Here is a 19,328-nt window from a genome sequence, read left to right as displayed (position 1 = left end):
TTGTCTCATAACCTAACTGATGAAAGACATTCTACTATGAGTCAAAAACAGTTTTCTCAGCTGCCTAACCGAGAAGATTATGTAACATGTCCTTCTTTATATCCTTGTATCCTCAGTCTAATGGGCTGCAACATTTTTTATTGTTTTTAAAAACATTACATCTCTACATGTATACTAGTCTGTACTATTTGTGCCGCTGCATCTGTGTAGACCTTTTATCTGGAATGCTAAACTGTTCACTCTATTTTAGGTAAGCAATGTCCTGGCCAATCAGGTGCCATGGAAGCAGTTAGCAATGCTGTCGACGTATGCGAAAGGTGAGTTGCTCGGCAGTGTTTTTGATCATATGGGTAGGTCTTTTGACTTCCTCTCTATAATATAGTTACTGATATTGTAAAATCTGTTACTATTGCGTGCAATATTATATCACGCACTTATTCAAACTGTCATACAGTGTTCAAATTAATCTCACGTAAACATATTTGGTTTTGTATTTAATATTTAACGACCCTGCAGCACCTGCAAGCTAAGTCTTTGGGCAAGATATTTATTACGGTATTTTGCGAGCGCTTTTGAATTTCCCTTGCGCAGGTGGCATGCAATTGGGCTATAGAAGACCAAGGGTGTACCCCTCACAATTGTAGGAAAATTATAGTTGTTTTTGCCTTGGTTGGCGTACACGATAACCGTGTTGAGTAGGGTCTCTTGGCAGTAGGTGAGTGTATGCGTATGAGTTGAACCTGAGGTCTCTATAAATATTCTAATGTTTTAGGCTATGATTCTAATAAAAGGCACATTCAGTATATGTTAAAATGTTTCATTAATTCATTCCTGAATCATCGATAGTCTTTACCGTGTCATTCATTTATCGCTGCAAGCGGTAGAGAATAACTTCCAAGTTTGCGGACTTGTGTTGTGTTAAACGAAAGCTTATAGCATCCAGCATTCAAAAATTTCCGGTAGTTTGTCACGCTTACCCTTCTGTAAAACACAAAGGTGATGCGAAAGCAATCCATATCTTTACTAAAATCCCTGCCTAGCTAGTAGCAACTAGTAGGAGGCAAGATAATAGATTTTGCGCGAGTCTCTCTTGCGCAATGAGCAATGACAGCGGTGTGGTTTAGTGGTTAATTGAGGGTAGAGATTCTTTGCCGCTTCAGAATTGCTCTGTGGTCCTTTGAAAGGAGAGATGGGAATAGTGTTAGATTTCAAGCTCTGCATAGCCAACATTCTGCTTGTTACCATGTTGTTCGCTACTAGATTATAACTAGAGATGATAACTGTATTTGTCTTGTTTTGGACTTAGATGCTGCATACTGGTGTATGCTGTCACCAGAGTCTGAATCAGTTTTCAGAAAAAGAAGTAAGTTAACACCTACATATCCTAAAACCTCTAATTGAAAGCTATGGAGCTCTATTTTTAACCCCTCCGTTATAGTGGCGGTCAATGAGAGGTGGCGTTCAAATAGAGGCTGGCGTTGTGTTTTTCAAACGGCTCGTCGGAATTTTGGCAAGATAAATTTAGCCCTTTGACGGTTGAGCTGAATGTCACCTATATTTTGCCTTTTTTATACAGGCAAAATATGGGCCCGAATATCATCCATATTTTACCCTGTAAACTGCCGCAATGCATTTGTACTAAATGCATTGATACAGTTTGCGGCCAAAACTGGCTTTTTATGTGCACTAGAAGAGGAGTTTCAAGGATCTATCAATTGTAATATCACATTACCCCAATGATGCTATCAAATGATATGCTATAAATCTGCAAATTTCAATTTTACAAGAATGATCTATCAAACGCTACAAAGATATATTCATGAACAAGTAACATAAATTATCCATACTTACATTACATGCAAAAACAAAAATTAAGGTTTTTTAAAACAAAAATATTTGCATCATTTGCTCAGATAACTGCGTTTTGATTGTTGCTTTCATTGGAAAGAAAATTTTCTGGTTGTTCAATACCTTTCATAATGTCTTCTGACCTCAACTCTTCTTCTGCACTGCATAACTAGTCGATATTAGCGTTCAAACAATTTTTTGGCAGAGCAAAACTTTTACGCAATGCATTTAGCACAAATGCGACTCGTAAAAGTTTTGAGCCAAATATATGATGCATGATATATGTGTGTGTATATATATATATAACTGTATAAAAATAATTTATTTAATACAGTTTCTATGATGTACTAGGAGGATATGAGCTAGTTCAAAGAAACAGCTGTTGCAAAACTAAATCTTTTGTTGGTATTCAAAAATATCTACAAAAAAGTTTGCTGAACTAGTTGATCTCGCTGAGCATAAAGTATTAATTATTACAAACAATTGTCACATTTTTATTCTTCAAAGTAAAGTCGTAGTTTGTTGAATTATACATGTGCACATAATGCACGAGTATCGGTACAATTATAAATGAGGTGAATACTTATGCTATACCGTCATTTGCGTAATGTGGTGATAGATGGATAGATAGATAGATAGATAGATAGGTAGGTAGGTAGGTAGGTAGGTAGGTAGGTAGGTAGGTAAGTAGATATGAGCTTATTATCACAGGTCACTGTTGTTTTAAACAAATGAGACCATGAGACAAAAAAAACCGGAAAAGTAGTAAAGTTAATTATATGTATAGAAAGAAAAAGCTCTTTTTGCTTTAAATGAAATATTTTTACTTTTTAGATGTTCAAATGAAATTTTTGCTTTTTCCTTAAATTAAATCTCTCTATCAAACCCTGTTGTATTGCTCTTTCATCGTCTTTGGTACTTTTGGTTCCTTTAAAGTTGGAGCATTGCCAATCGTAACCCTATGTACAATTTTTGTATGCTCAGAGTGGATGATTTTGTTGTATTATATGATTTTTATGGCTATCTGTTTATTAGCCAAGCTATTTGAAAAGACTCTTTCATTTCTTATCTACAGATGATGGGCAATGAAATTGTGTATATTAATTCTAGCAGAAATCAAACTGTTATTGGCAATGCATTTTTATAGTGAATTATTATTTTTGTCTTTCTAGCTTAAACAAAACTAAAGTTATACCCTTTTCCATTAAATTTTTTTATATTTTTCGAATTGATTTGAAAGTGATTTGTAATGGCCGCAGCAGATTGAATAAATCTCTGTCCATTAATAATATGAAGATAACAACTAAATTTGATAGTAGTAACGTTGAAAACTTGACTAACGTTTTATAGTCCCAGACCAGAGTCTATAAGATTGCTTGATAGATCTCTCGCATTCCTGCCAATTGAAAGATATTCTACTTCAAAATCAGATCTGAACTCACCTGCTCTTAATAAACATAGGTATGTTTACTGGCAACAATGAACACAAGTCAGTTGCTGAAAAGTGTGCTATTGGGAACAGCTAAAATCTCGAGGCTAGTGCTCAAACTCCCAGGTCTCTGGTAGAAGACCCGAGTTAGAGTAGACATTCCTCTTGCTTGAGTTGACGGTGGCGAGGAAACAATACAGGAGGATACATATATGTATATACAGCATATATACATTTAATACCATATATCTATGAATACAGCATGTTTACATATTCAAGCCTGTTGATGCAAGGTAGCAAAAGTGGATCATGTTATGAAAATATTATTCAAGAAAGTCATCCTTGAATCACCCATCAAAAAGCAATTGTGATAATACAAAGCGAGAAATATTTTGATTAATTATTTCAGGTAATACAATGCTTTATGAATATTTCAATTAGAAAATAAAATTGCAAAATCAAAACATCGAATTTCAGTCTGTGGAACTGGCCATGACATGGTTTTGGCGTTCACATAAGCTTCCGGTGAGACTTTATGGATTAAAAACAGTCGATACAATGAGGTTTCATGATTAAAAATGATTAGGGTTCAAACAATTATTTGATCAAATGGTGAATTTAGTAATTAATGTATAGCAAATGAAAGTCACTTTGTAAACATAATCTGACATACGAAAATCGAGTGAATGTTTTTCTGCAAACTTGGCCAAGAAGGTTTCCGTATGATGTTTCATCAAATTGTTAATCTGTCAGCAATCATGGGACAGGGGTGATGACCTCTTTTCCAGACAGTCATATGGTCCATGATGGCCGAGCCAGTATTTGTGAGTCATTGGATGATAGCTCAGTTTTATAAATTTGTTTTTTTATCGTTGCTTCGATTGTTGGACCCCTGCTATTGTTTCCAATGAGGCTGCTGTTCAAATTTTCAAAGCTGTTTACTCTCCTCGGCTGTCACAACAAGTGATTTTAGTCCAGCTGTGTCAAATTGTCTGTTTCAGAGATATCATTTCTTTGAGTAGCTATTACTTGGAGAAATAAATGGAGAGAGCTTTTCATACAGCCATGGAAGATTTGATGTAACAAATCTTTATATAAGTAACAACCTAATCAGCTAATTTGTTTTGTATATTATTCTATTCTAGCTGTTTACTATGAGTAATCCGGTATGACAGTAAGCTCTTTCAAGGTTTTTATTAACTTTTATATTTAAAAGTTAGTTTTCAGCTTTTTTTTCCATTGGGTTTTCGCTTAGGTAAAAAACTATTAAATAATCATTTATTATAACTAAGTAATGTGAGTGGCTCTGATAGAAATTAAAACATTTGTTGAATCTTCAAATGTACCATTTTCTTTTGTCATAGAATCCGTAATAGGACACCCCCCCCCCCCCCCCTTCATCCTCCTCCCTCCTTTCACCCCTTGAAAGAATAAACAATTTAGTCCAAATCTCGGATGAAAGGTCAAAGATTTCTACTTTTGTGTATTTCCGAGCTAGGAAGGGAGTATGAAGCATCAGTATTCAAACATCGGTTATGGTTGCAGTAAAGACCAACTACAGAAATGTCTGGTCACACAACCGTAATGGTTTACAGGAAAAACTCTTCATTTTAGGCTTATCTTGACAATTGCGAAAATGATGGTTTTACAAAAGCTCAATCAGTGACTGTTTCTCGCTGTTACTCATTGTCTAGGATAACACAGATGACATGATAATTGTAAATGGATATTGCTTTAGTAAATAATAATTGATAAATTGTCAAAGCAACAAACAGTATATTAACCCTTTTACTGCCAACCATGTAAAAATTCGGCTATCGGCCTGGTGCCAGCCATTTTACCGAAAATTGCAGATATTGTATCATGATATGTATACAATATTTTTTCAATTTCAAACTATCTAAAATATTTTTCTTACATATTTTATTTTGCAAACATTTAACCAACATTGCTATGTAAAAAATGTAATGTATCTATACTTTGCGCGATGATAAAGCTGTGTGAAGCTACGATCGCTGCGAAGCTGAAACGATCCTCCGCAATGTTCCTTACTCTTACAAAGCTATTACTTTCACCACTATCAGAGACAGTGCTGCTACTTTAATTATCTGTATAATCACGAAAATCTGAATCTGGATTGGCTATAATATCATCAACATAAGTAATTACCTGTTTTCAGACTCGCGGCGGTACTTAGCAAAACTTACACAAAAATGTTCGTTTTTAGTTTGGAAATTCTCCAACAAAAATTTAAAATTGCTTTGTTGTTTTAGGCTAATTTTATGGAGAAAAATTTGGACAACACTGTCAGTTTCATAAAAGTCTTGAAGACCGTGGGTTATGTTGTCAACGAATAATAAAATTACGTTACAACGCAATTGCTGGAAAAGTCGCATAAATGCGTCTTTGGCAGCGAAAGGGTTAAACGCATAGTAGTCATAGTCTTGGTAAGAATGAACTAGGATTAATAAAATAATAAAAAAGTTGATGTAATTGCAAGCCTTCTGCTCATTTTTTTAATGAGGAGATGAGCTACCTACACCTTGTTGTGCAACAACAGCGGCATCCTCCTTTTCAAGCAACAGTTAATTGAAAATTTACACCTTAGCATCGGATGTTTGATTGTTCTTGAAACTTGGTGTTTTATTATGGAGCGGTAGTGTTGTACATGTAGGTCTGTAGTGATAGCCGCATTAAAACTTCTGTTTTTTTGTTGAAAAAAAATACTCTGTCGTTGTCTCTAGCGAATGTAACATTAATATTATGCTCCTATAATGATAACTCAATATAACCATACCTACTTGTATATATAACAACATAAACCATAATTCAGTAACTCAAATAATTTAACAACCTCTGCATTGTTAAAATTAGATTATTTATGATTTTTGAGTTCCAATTTTGTTTTCATCTGCCTCTGAGCTATATAACTCTCAATACACCATCTTCTTCATTTTAAGGTCACCAAAGGGTCAAGTCAAGCGCCCTAATCGACCTGAGCATGTGCGAGCATTCGAGTTTCTCAAGGTAAACTACGAGGAAGACGTGAAGGCAGAAGTTCCGATACAGAAGAGTGACGTATATATCGACTATCAGTGAGTCGATCCATCTAGTGTTATCTGTTGTCAATATAAATAAATCTCTCTTAGTGTACAGGTGCCTGGGTAAGCCTACCCGTGTTGTCTGAGTAAAGGCTATGAGTGTCCACACTATTTAGCTGATTTCATCCAAACCTTACATGCCTTCCATCAAGCCGGCAAAAACATTCGGTCCCGAAACTTCATCTGTTTCCTGCAAACCAGCTTTTTAAATACCCTTGATTAGAAACTCAAGATAGCATCTTTGCAAGCATTAAGGACAGTTGCTTTTAATAAACTTGTTCATGAAATGTTGCCGTGAAAGTAGTGTAGCGACTTGCGGTGAAAATATATACTCGTGCTGCCGGTTATCTGATTGAAAATCTGAAAATTCTGATGAAAATTGAAAATCTGCCGGCTATCTGATCCCCGTGTGCCCGCGGTTTAATGCTAGTATTTTATTATTTTGAGCAAAAGCTAATTTGCTTCAATTGGTAGCTGGTTACCAAACACATTCTGTAGTTTACTATTCTTTGGATTTTAACACATTTTCTTTATCCTATCTTTTTTACTCAAGATGTTCCATTCAAAGCACGAATATATCTGGTGACATTAAACAGAAAATGCTGCCCAAATTATTAACTTTAATTTATTTATTCATACTTTGATGTAAAAAATGGATGAGATATTGTTTTTATTCTAACACTGATACTTTTCAAAAAAGAAGCAACTCCTGGATGAACTATCATAACCTAGCATGAACATCTGTAACAATCATAATCAACTGGAAACAACAAGTTACAGCTGTGTGTTTTTCACTTTGCATTTGAGAGTCACATATTTAACTTTCGTCTTTAACAGTCTCTCGTCTTGTCTTGAGGCTGGTTCATACTATATCGCCGTATCTCAGCGTTGACGCCACAATGCTTCTGTGATTGTCGATGATAACAATGTTCACACTATCACAAACACCTGCGTTTGCGTCAACAAATGCTCCATGATGTAGTGTTCTAATTTTTCTTCTTAATTTTTTAAAAAAAACCTGTTTTGTTATTGCGTGCTTGCTCGCAGTAACTATCATAAACAGAAATAATTAAACCACGCTATCCACGACCGCGAATTACTATCACCGAAATGGTTCACATTATACAGGCTGTTGTCGATGTTCAGCGATACATTGGGAAAGTTGACAGCTGCAAGCTTTCCCAATGTATCCGCATTGCTTCATTGATGCTGTCAGCCCCATTCACATAGTCGATAACGAAAGCCGAATGGAAGATGCTGGCACACAGCGATCTAGTGTGAACCAGGCTTTAGATTGCTGCCTGTCAATGGCGGCGATTTTAAAAATATATTGACCGAGGAAGCTCATGCATTGTCTCTCCTTTAAATAAAAAGCAATTCAGCGTCTGTTGCTCTAAGGTTCAAAGACCGTTTTTGCAGCATTCACACCTGCTGATGGGCAATAAATCAACATAGCTCACGTCTCAAAATGCAACAATAAAAAGTGATGGATTCGAAATGTGATCTCCTGTACTGGAGACCTTTTCAAAGAAACTGTAGCAAAGGTAGAACTCACCCAGTTGAACTGCAACACAACCTTAATATATGTCATAGTGATATAGTGTATATATGTCATTGTGAGCTGATACAGTAACTAGTATGTCTTAAAGGTGAAGTTATACAAAATTCTAGTAGATTTTATCAGAAAGTATCGGTTTCCTATAGACAAAACTTGATCGCAGTTAAAACGCTCAGGAGAACGTCATGAAATTTAAGTTAACTTTGTTATTCAGGTAAAACCGACCCATGATTTCGAGCTAGATTTTTACCTATTAATTAATAAAGAACATTCTTACGAGAACATTGTAAAATTTGTCGGGCAACCATTGTAGCTGCTACAAGTTTTAGTTATGTGTACCAAATACTGTCTAGCTTTATATACTCAACTCTTAGACTGTAATGCTTTCCACTTTAACTTGATAATCTTGAAATGACACACATATATAATATACGTATGTATATATAATATATGTATGTATATATAATATATATTTTATATATCATATATAATATTATTATATATAATATATGTATGTATATATTCACATATATATGTATATGTATTATATATAATATATATAATGTATGTATATATTTATATGTATATGTATTATATATAATATATGCATATATAATATATATGTACATATAATATATGTATATGTAATATACAGTCAAACATGGATAACTCGCCCTCGGATAGCTCGAACACATGGTTAACTCGAACGGTTTGGTTTGGTCCGTTCCCACGCAATGATAAATTGCTTCAGATAACTCGACCTCAACCTCGTTAACTTGAACAGTTTTTTGCCCAATGGCTACCGAGACGGTTGTTATCGCTTTAGAATATCACTTTATTCCAAGCCATAGAGATAAACCCCAACTTTTAGTAGTTCGTAGACGTCGTTATTGCCATCATCGGCAAAATATTTTCGTCAATGACTTTGCTAAAGGTTTGGTGAAATTTGATTTTTACCAAACATCCGCTTAGCGATGGTCCTACGAAGGCTAGGAAAAGCGAGGTAGCCTTCGCATAAACTTCAAGAAAAATCGGCAAAATTGATCTTGGTTAAAACGCTCAGAGAAAAAAGATGTCTTTTCTTCTGAGTATTTCAACAGCGATCAAGTTTTGCCAATTTTAATATAAAAATCGTCCCAGCAATAACATCACCTCAAAAAACAAACCAATCTCAGGTGATAGAAAAATAGCTATACTTTCTGATAAAAAGTTGTAAACTTTACATTAGAAGCATTTAATTTGAAACAAGCCATTTATGCTTTTGATTTATGTTATAGTTTGTATATGTACATGTATCTACTAATAAATACATGGACTTATGACAGTGCTCTGACAACTTGAACGCTCTGAGAACTCGAACACTTTCACTCGGTCCCATGAAGTTTGAGTTATCCAAGTTTGACTGTATATTCATATATTATATATAATATATGTATATATAATATTTGTATATATAATATATGTATATATATAACATATATGTATATATAATATATGTGTATATATATACAAAATTACCAGGTGATAAGAGCAGAACTATGTCTGTTCGAAACAGATCGGTCGAGATTACCAAATTACTAACAGCTAAGTACTTTCCATATTATTCATTACACTATAATTCACTCTCACAATTCACTCTATGTATTGAGTGCTTTTTCCTTATTATTCTTTATGATACTAGCGTTTCTAGCGATAAGTATATCTATATCTGATGAAACAAATTCAAGCTCGCAAAAGATTTACAGAAGTATTTCATAACTCCACTAACAGCTATACGTACACGTATGTATTGTATGTGTATATTTTTGTGTAAAACTTACACTGGGAGGATTTTCTGTTTCAAATCTCAGTTGGTAACAAAATATTTACAAAGCATTATAGCATTGCCTTATAGCTGCTATTTTAATTTTAGCTCGATTTGAATTGTTACCTGTTGTGTCATAGGAGGTACTGTGTGAATTGCTACCTGTTGTGTCGTAGGAGGTACTGTGTGAATTGTTACCTGTTCTGTCGTAGGAGGTACTGTGCAAAGAATAAGCTGAAGCCCCTTGTTGCTGCTGACTTTGGTCGCATACTCAAGTCAGTCTTCCCGAATGCCAAGGACAGAAGGCTAGGTAGCCGTGGTTGCTCCAAATACTGTTATGTAGGTGTAAAGAGAAGAGCTCGCTCAGCCATGACCCACCCTAATATGGTAAGTACTAGGAGATTTTACTTCATCAAGTAAGGTGATAGCTCTCTCAAAAACTGGTTTGCTTGTTTTTATACTTTTAACGAAATTTCCTTGAGGCTTTATTACAAAAGTGATAAGATTTTCAGAGTTGCACCACCGCAAAACGAATTTAGTTGAAGGAAGCTTAGCAGAGTCTCATTAGTATTTTACCAGCGCAAACGATTTGTCAGCAAAAAGGATCAGCATTGCAGTTATTTCTTGTCAAAATCTTGCCTAGCTATTACCTTCTTTGTGCTCTGAATCAGTAATTAATAAACAGCTAGTAAAAAAGGCAAATAACGCATTCGCTAATAAAAGGTTGTCCAATCAAACACAAGATTTGGTTGTGCATAACGTAGCATGCTAGAGCATGACCAATGCCATTCTGTTTTGAGCTTGTGGACATTGGTTGTGATAGCTTAACTGCAAACCAACATCTGTCGATTTTAAAAGCTTACGTTCTGTTGCTGCATGACCAGTCATGAAGGTGCCGATTGAAGGGTCAAAAAATAATAAGGTGTCACGAGTCTCAAGTTGTAGAAAATGACCCTGAATGTTTTTATGTAACGAATTATTCATGAACTTGTTACAGTTTGTCTGTAAGATGCATAAGAACGTACTATTGACTTACAGCTCAAGTTGACTCTGTTAAAGTTCGATAAAACTATATTTTGACTTGACTAACACAGTACCTGCCAAGAGCAATATTAATTTCCAACAATAGCTGAAGTTTGTTTTGACTACTGGTGGCAACCTGTCTAGGCATGTATCCAGGTGTGGCATTTCCAAAGGATGGATGACTCTAGCCACCCTCAGTGTGTCTTGCTTCTTTTACATGTGTAACCGAGTGCAAGTCGATATAACCGAGTGCAAGTAGGTAGTTCATATTTTTTCACAGCGCTGAGGCTTTCTAAACAAAATGTAGTCATAGTTTAGCTGAATGTATAACGGAGCATAGGCTTGGTAATAACTCCTGCCTAAATAAGCTTGTTAAGTGGCACTGAACTCAGGTGAGATTTGACTGAAACCTGAGTATTTTATGGATACAAGGCCAGGTATTTTGCTCCGATCACTTATCTTCAATCAACTCTTTGTCACATCGGGAAAAATCAATGTTTGTAAAAACATGTTTTGTTTGGTGACAAGAAACAGCTATTATCCATCATGCCACATGATTTTTAATCAGCATACCTGCTTTCCTTCATCAGCACACCTGCTTTCTATCATCAGCACACCTGCTTTCCCTCATCAGCACACCTGTTTTCCTTCATCAGCACACCCGCTTTTCCTCATGAGCACACCTACTTTCCCTCATCAGCACACCTGCTTTCTATCATCAGCATACCTGCTTTCCCTCATCAGCACACCTGATTGCCCTCATCAGCACACTCGCTTTCCCTCATCAGCCTACCTACTTTTTCTCATCAGCACACCTGCTCTTCCCATCAGCACACCTGCTTTTCCTCATCAGCACACTTGCTTTCCCTCATCAGCATACCTGCTTTTTCTCATCAGCACACCTGCTCTTCTCGTCAGCACACCTGCTTTCCCTCATCAGCATAACTGCTTTCTATCATCAGCACACCTGATTTCTCTCATCAGCATACCTGCTTTCCCTCATCAGCACACCCGCTTTCCCTCATGAGCACACCTGCTTTCCCCTCATGAGCACACCCGCTTTCCCCCATGAGCACACCCGCTTTTCCTCATCAGCACACCCGCTTTCCCTCATGAGCACACCCGCTTTCTCTCATCAGCACACCCGCTTTCCCTCATGAGCACACTTGCTTTTCCTCATCAGCACACCTGCTTTCTTTTGTCAACATACTTGTATTTGCTAATCCCCATTTGCATCATGTTCGTAATTGAACTTTTTTTCTGTCAGGCCCCCTGCTCTCCAGAGGATATATGCAAGGCATGTGAGTACCTCATTTGTGAGTGGGCATCAACCGTACTGAGTCGAAAGATCAGGAGCACCCATGAGCTCGCTAAGTATCTCCTCAAGAACAGATTTGTGCAAACCCGTTCCTGCGCTGCCTTGACATTGACAGCTAGCCTTGGGGAGACTGGTGGTAAGTCTGTCTGCACTCACATTTTATAACTTGAGATCTGATAGTAGGTCTCATACTAGTTCTCTTAGCTGTTCTAAGTAATGCCTAAACCGATTTGCAGTCCTAATTCTCCGGGTATTTGTACAGTTATGGTATGGTGTACTTTTACACTTGACCTCTGTGATTAACAAATATTTTTGTTGTTAGCTTTGCCTTTGTCTCTTTCGCTTTTTACCACTTCACAACTCCTTAAGTTGGTACAGCATTCTTGGTCATGAAAATCATTTTTCTCTACACAAGCTACTTGCAGTATCGTTAAATAAAAGCAATTTCATTTTGAAGTACTCGTGTGTAGGTAAGCTAAGTATTTGCCTTTTCACATTGAAGCTTTGAATCCTTTTTGAACTACATAGTCACTCAATTGATCACAAAGTCACCTACATAGTACTCATTTACTTACATTTTCTTTTTCAGAACTGGTTGACCCTCCACCCGTGAACAAGCACAGAGAAACTCAGCTAAAGCTCCAGGAAAAATTAAGAGAACGACTCTTAGATAAACAGAAGAAGATCTCAAGGTAGTTGTTTTGGTCAGAAAGTCAAGTTTACTGTAGTAGTTCTACCTGCTCAGGAAGTGAAGTTTACTGTAGTAGTTCTACCTGCTCAGGAAGTGAAGTTTGCTGTAGTAGTTCTACCTGGTCAGGAAGTGAAGTTTACTGTAGTAGTTCTACCTGCTCAGGAAGTGAAGTTTACTGTAGTAGTTCTACCTGGTCAGGAAGTGAAGTTTATTTACAATCAGATTGTTTATTAACTTTTATTGATCATGTTTGAATATTATTCTTGAATCATTCTTGCGCTGCTGCGTAGGTGGTTAGAGGCATTATATCCTCAAGCAGATGTAACATTGGAGATTTATCTTATAGTTTATGGTCCAAACCGACCTTTCAACGATGGATTGTTATAACGTAACCACAACGTATCTCACCCAGCCTTGTAGACTCTCTTTCAGCTCCATAACATCTTCTTTTACTGTGTTACTGTTGTCTCTAACTAACAGCCTTCATATTTATATTCATTCCATGTTTGCAGGACAGGCTCTTTGGATGACTCGGAGTTGTCCCTCGAGCAGCAATCTTCCAACAGCCACCTCAACAGTAGCCAATCGACGCCAGAGCCTGAGCAGGGGGTAGTCAGTAGTAGCGCTCCGGGCAGCAGCCGTGCCTCTCCAGAGCAATTGGGTCAGTTTGAGTTTCTTCTATTACTGCATGTTTAAGCAAAGTTCTTCTAGAAAGTTCTCTACAAGCGCACAGGGCTATTGTAGACAATATTGTCTACAATTGCCCTGTGCCCTTGTAGAGAGTTCTCTACAAGGGCACAGGGCTATTGTAGACAATATCAAGGAAGAAGGCTCTTGTAGACAAACCGATAATGTCATATCTTGTCTCAATCATACTAGATGTTACTAGCCTCCGCACACTAGATAAGCGGTATATAACACGTTATTACATCATACATCATTCCTATTCCAGAACATTCTCAATTTTAATTGACTCTCAGCTCTTAGCCTTGGATTATAAAGCTCAAGGTCTCTCAACTCCCTGACTGGGTGGTGAAATTTGTAACAAAAAGTAAAGCTAATTTTAAAAACTGACAGAGAAGGTTTGAGTGCAGACTGAATCACAGCGATTGTTTCTTTTTGTGACGTCAGGTGTAAGAATAAACACATTTCTGGCAGGAGATGAAAGCGCATAGCTGGCTGGGAAAGAACGTTGACGCCCTTATCTGTAATAGCATTTCATCATAACCATCACTGATAGCAAATTCGTCGGGCCCTGATAGCTTATCTCAGTCTAATTTAGCCTCATGTCTGGCTTGTCAGCTTTCATTCTAAGACTAGCAGCTATACACAAAATCATTTGTACTTTCAGTAAATTAGTGATTTCAGTAAATATTTCATTTGCCTGGCTATCAACTCCAGCAAAGGTATCTAGCGGTCATGAAAAGGTATTTTAAGGTTTCTGTGACATCATCAAGGACTATGCATTCGGGGGGGGGGGGGGGGGTGGGGGAATGAATGGTTACAGAGTCTACAGCTTTGTTATGATCTCGAGTAGGTCCTCAAAGAGCTATTTCTAAACGCGTGTTATGCCTTTGAACGATCACAAGTGCAGGTCACTGCAACTGGGAGTTATTGGGGTTGTAGTATCCATTCTATTGATAGAAAATGTCATGACTCGACGATGCATTATTACTGATGTAATCTTTTATATCCAAGGCTTTCCTAGAAGTTTAGACAGCCTGATATCCGCCAGAAAGGCAAATATTGTTAACATGATAATTATGAGCATGTTATCATCAGAACCAGTTTTTCCAGTTACACATTTTTCTAAAGAATTTATGTTTAGCTTGCATCGCTGTCTATTAATTGCAAGCAATATTATATTGATATTGCTTGCTTGATTTCCAATCAGTTGTATCAAAAAATTTATTTTTATTCAAATGTTTAGATAATATAAAAATACTACTCTTTGGAGCACTAGAGAGGTAACAGGAAAAATCCGTTCATCAAAATGTTGCTTTATTCACAGATATGATGTGTTGAGTGGCAGCGGTTATAAAGGTAGTCGGCAGCATCTGAATATATGATTGTGTTAAAGGCAGACCAAGGGAAGCAAATCTAAATTTGGCCAATCAACATATACAGTATAGGTCTATGGATAATTTATTACTAATTATGGGTGAATTTCTGTCACACCTCCTTCAGTGGTTAGTCATACGAGCCCATGTTTCGTACCAAAGTCATCTGGACATGCTTGCGATCGCATTGACTCTTTGTCCAGTACGTTTTCGGGTTGGGGGACTTATGTGCTGTTCACATCTCTTCAGCAGATTATACTAGGGTTGGAGCACTTTAGTAGCTCTGCAAAGTTACAGTGGACCCTCGCTATATGATTTTAGTTTATTCTGATGTTGGCATCGTAAGGTGAAAATGTCATATAGAGGAATATAGAGGCCCATAGTAATTATCTAATGAAAGCACCCCTAAAGAATACCAAAATTTTATATACATACTGTACATGTTGAAAATTAGTAACAAAATAGTATGTTAACCTTAGTAACTAGTTACCTACAGTAACTTTATTGCATTTAGTAGTTATGATCTGCAATAAAATGTCACATTACAATGTATTACCTGCAGTACGCACCATGGGGAGTGCTTACCTTTGAGACAGACGTATAACATAAACCTTAAATTAAACTTAGACGAATTTAGCTTACTAAACACATACTTAATGCTAAGTTTTAATATGTATTTTACTAAACTAAACTTTAATTTTGTCATCTTCTAAAATTTTATCACCTATCTCTTTCTGGTTTCATTTTCACTATAACTTATAATGAATGACGCTGAACTGAGAGAGAGCTAGCATCGTATCTCTTTCAGGCATTGTGGGAGGGATTTTGGGGAATAGCGTATTAACATCTTCATTATTACGACCTATTAAGCACAGCAACTGTCAAATTTGAATTTCAAGCTAAATTCTTGTTGATATTATATGGCGTAAAAAAAATTGTATGGCAGGGACGAAAAAGCGTCGGGTTCTACATCGGGAGGTGATAAACCGTATAACAGGGACATCGCAGCCTGAAAGGGCACTGTACTGATATCGGCCGTTTTGTTGTAATTTTTTTACGTCTAAAAGAAAATTTCATGTTTAATTCATGCCATTTAATGCCTTAAATGGCATTGAGACGCAACAAGATTGGCCTCTAAGCATTTAGTATGGCCTCTATTGAAAATAACAATTTCATAAGCTTTGCAGCAAAACTCTACACAGTGTGTGTCCATTAATTCATCAGCACTATGCCCATTGACCTGTTTGGTCACTCCTTTAGTAGCTCCATACTAGCCTGCAACTTAATATATATCCGATTTATTGGACTGTTTCAAGGGATGCCTACAATATGGCAGCATTACAAAATTATAAAAGGCTGTACTTCCTTCTTTTGCTCTGAGCTATTCATGAAGCCAGGCTTGTATTTCACACAGCTAGCCATTTTTGTTTAAGCAGATCAGCCGCTGCTAGCAAAATAACTTTGTGGTCAATGACCGGTAATAGCTTCTCCAATGACGTCACGTCACTGAGTGTAGGCGAGCGAGCTTCTGTCATGCATGCCATGTAGTTGATGACATCGTGTCACTTTCTATTTACATCAGCTATTTTTACCTTTTGATACTGGGTGAGGTCGACCGAATTGTCATTAGTAATTTGATCAAGGTTGTTTTGTGTTTTTTCTGTCAAAATAAGAAACTTGCTCAAGGTCTGTTGAATCTTGAGCCAAAATTATCTTTGTATAGCATCGTTCTTTACGCAACATTTAGTTGGCCCTGGTACTAGCCATCGCATTGCCATTAAAGTCTGGGATGGTCTGTCCCTGTCAGGCGTAAAATGTTACAGTTACTCAGAAGATGTCCCCCAGTTACTCAGAAGATGTCCCCCAGTTACTCAGAAGATGTCACCGTGAGCTGAAGATGCAGCGGTACCCAGTATTGTATCACAAAGGGTTGTTAGATATCACAGCCGGATGAACAATGTCACAGCGATCTCTAAGATGATGTGATAGCGGGTCATCATGTGTCTGGAAATCAGTTAATTTGACAGATCATTTGTTCTCATTGCCCAAGATATCTTGACATACTTCAGTTCTAGTTTCGAACCGTCTCTGTTAAACCATAACTGCCACGGACAACTTTTATCGTATTTAATAGGTAATTCAGACACGCTGATTCCGATTTTGTAATCAAAATAAAGATTAGGCCACTAACTTTCAGAGTAATGAAGGACTTTTTATAGCGTTTTAATATCGGTCTCGAAAACAACACGATCGGCATAACAAGCTCCGCCCATAAATACGTGACGTAACCTAGCTTTTTAGGAACAGAAGTTACGTAGGGATGTTTAGACCGATTTAGAATAATAGAGATGGGTGTTTTAAAATCCATTAATATCTAAATTCAGCCTTAAAAATAATATCAGTCTTTTCTGAAAGGTAGATAAGCTATTTAGCATTGCATATTTAAAAAGCGCGATAACAACGCTAGCTTGTGATAAAACCGCGCTTTTTGAGCTCATTTTTCTCGGCGTCCAGCCCATTTAAACGTCATGTAACAAGCTGCGAGCAATTTTAAATAGTTAATATCCCTTTCATAAAAAACTGAAATTATTTTACAGGCTGGATTTAGATAATAATGGGTTTTAAGACACCCATCTCTATTATTCTAAATCGGACTAAACATTCCTAACTTCCGTTTCTGAAAAAGCTAGGTTTCGTCACATATTTATGGGCGGAGCTTGTAATGCCGATTGTGTTGTTTTCGAAACGGATATTGAAACGCTTTAAAAAAGCCTAAATGACTTTGAAGGTTAGTGGACTAATCTTTATTTTGAGTACAAAATCGGAATCAGCGTGTCTGATTTACTTACTAAACACGATAAAAGTTGTTCGTGACAGTTATGGTTTAACATTAAAACTGGCGCAAAAAAAGTTCTTCCTACGGTGTAACAAAATATATGTTGTTACCGTAAATGAGGTTATTTCTCTACCTTTATGACTACCGCTGCTGCGAGGTGAAGAAGCAGCATTAACACCGTGAAGTAGTAGCTATTATACGGCCTCTCTGACACATATCAAGGGAAGGTTAGATGAAGGTCGCATAAAGATAATTTGAAGTGCATGAAGGTGAGCAGTGTCACGATTGCTTACATTTTATAGTTTATCACGCCAGCTGACAGGCTATTGTTAGAAGGCTCTCCGCTGCCATGGCTGTATCAACAAACCATGCATGGCGTCATCACTTGACATTAAAAACAAACTGAGCAGGCAAACAAGCTCGGCACCTGACTCTTAGTTGACCTCTAATAAACTCCTTCCTTTGTGACAAGGGAATCTTATCTGGGTTCATCTGCTGCTATGCCCGTTTCACTGCAGAGCCGGCATGCCTCGCCTGCATGCTCCATGATGACATGTAAACACTTCACTGGTAGGCTATATGCCCGGTTTTTGCCTCTTGACTTCTCATAGGAGATTCCTTGGGACAGAGGCTACTTAACGTTAATAACATGATTGTGAGCTCGCTTTGCTTGCGTTTGTAAATCTTGCACAACTAGTGATAGGTATTTCTGTAGATTTGTTTCTGTTATGAATCTATCAGGCCAAAATTCGATTGATCGTTTAAAACTGAACTTGCGTAAAATTTTAGTAGATTTTATCAGAAAGTATCAGTATTTTCCGATTATTTGTGATTGTTTTTGATGTTGGAGGTGATCTGGCTGCCATTGTTTCAAGATTGAAGTCAACAATACCTGATCACGGTTAAAATACTCAGATCAAGCGAAAGTGCGATTATGGCATCTATAGTTGCAAAGAGATCGATAGAATAGAGACAGGTAATGCTGCAACTTGAACGCAATAGCAGATATCAGCCACTGCATTGGCAACGATGCCATTCCGCTCGTTTTTTTCTGAAGGTTTTCAACCGTGATCAAGTTGTGTTAGTTAATTTATCTAGAACAATCGTGAACAAAAAAACAATTGTAAGTGGTCGTAAAATGTTTATACTTTTTGATAAAACCTACTAAAATTTTTTTGTAAGTTCATTTTTGCAATTTTGATCTTTCTCAAATTAAAGTTCTGTTATTTGTCCACGCTAGTGTTAGATCTGCTGGTTTTTCATAATATAATCAATGATTATTGATTATATGCGGAGACGAACGTGGGAGTAATAACTAGTGGTCACTCGAATGCTGTCAATATCGGTACACGAATTGCATATTTCAGAAATTGTATACTTTTATTTTACTTTTATTTTATTAGTTTATTATCTAAACATCCCATTACTGCAATTATCTCCTTGTGTGTACATCTCAATAGTCTGTCTTAACAAACTGTTGTTTTTTGTGGAGTTGTTCCCCCGTCGAGCGGGCGAGCAACAAAACAGCTTGTCACAAAATGTACTGCACCTGATGCATCAGCTGCCCTTATAGGGAGTTGTTCTCTTCCGTCTATGTGGCTTGGTTGCGATGTTGTCGGTCGCTCCATTGGTAATCATAACGGATTTCGCGAAAAAATTT

The 19,328-nt window shown here is 36.9% G+C and overlaps 1 protein-coding gene across 3 annotated transcripts in view; it reads left to right on the top strand.

Moving 5' to 3' along the window:
- The window catches only part of LOC137396371 (DNA-binding protein RFX7-like), a 57,510-nt gene that overhangs the window by 23,877 nt on the left and 14,305 nt on the right, over positions 1-19,328 (top strand). For 2 of the 3 annotated variants that reach the window (XM_068082620.1, XM_068082619.1), the window contains exons 2-7: positions 251-317; positions 6,238-6,372; positions 9,953-10,127; positions 12,031-12,217; positions 12,671-12,773; positions 13,285-13,433. In XM_068082620.1, coding sequence (XP_067938721.1) covers positions 251-317; positions 6,238-6,372; positions 9,953-10,127; positions 12,031-12,217; positions 12,671-12,773; positions 13,285-13,433 — 816 coding nt within the window. Of the gene's footprint in view, positions 1-250; positions 318-6,237; positions 6,373-9,952; positions 10,128-12,030; positions 12,218-12,670; positions 12,777-13,284; positions 13,434-19,328 lie in introns of all 3 variants that reach the window. The other variant, XM_068082621.1, reaches the window with a different exon arrangement.

The sequence above is a fragment of the Watersipora subatra genome, chromosome 5 (assembly GCF_963576615.1).
Source record: "Watersipora subatra chromosome 5, tzWatSuba1.1, whole genome shotgun sequence".
Taxonomy (NCBI): Eukaryota; Metazoa; Bryozoa; class Gymnolaemata; order Cheilostomatida; family Watersiporidae; genus Watersipora; species Watersipora subatra.
This window is presented reverse-complemented; position numbering and strand designations above follow the sequence as displayed.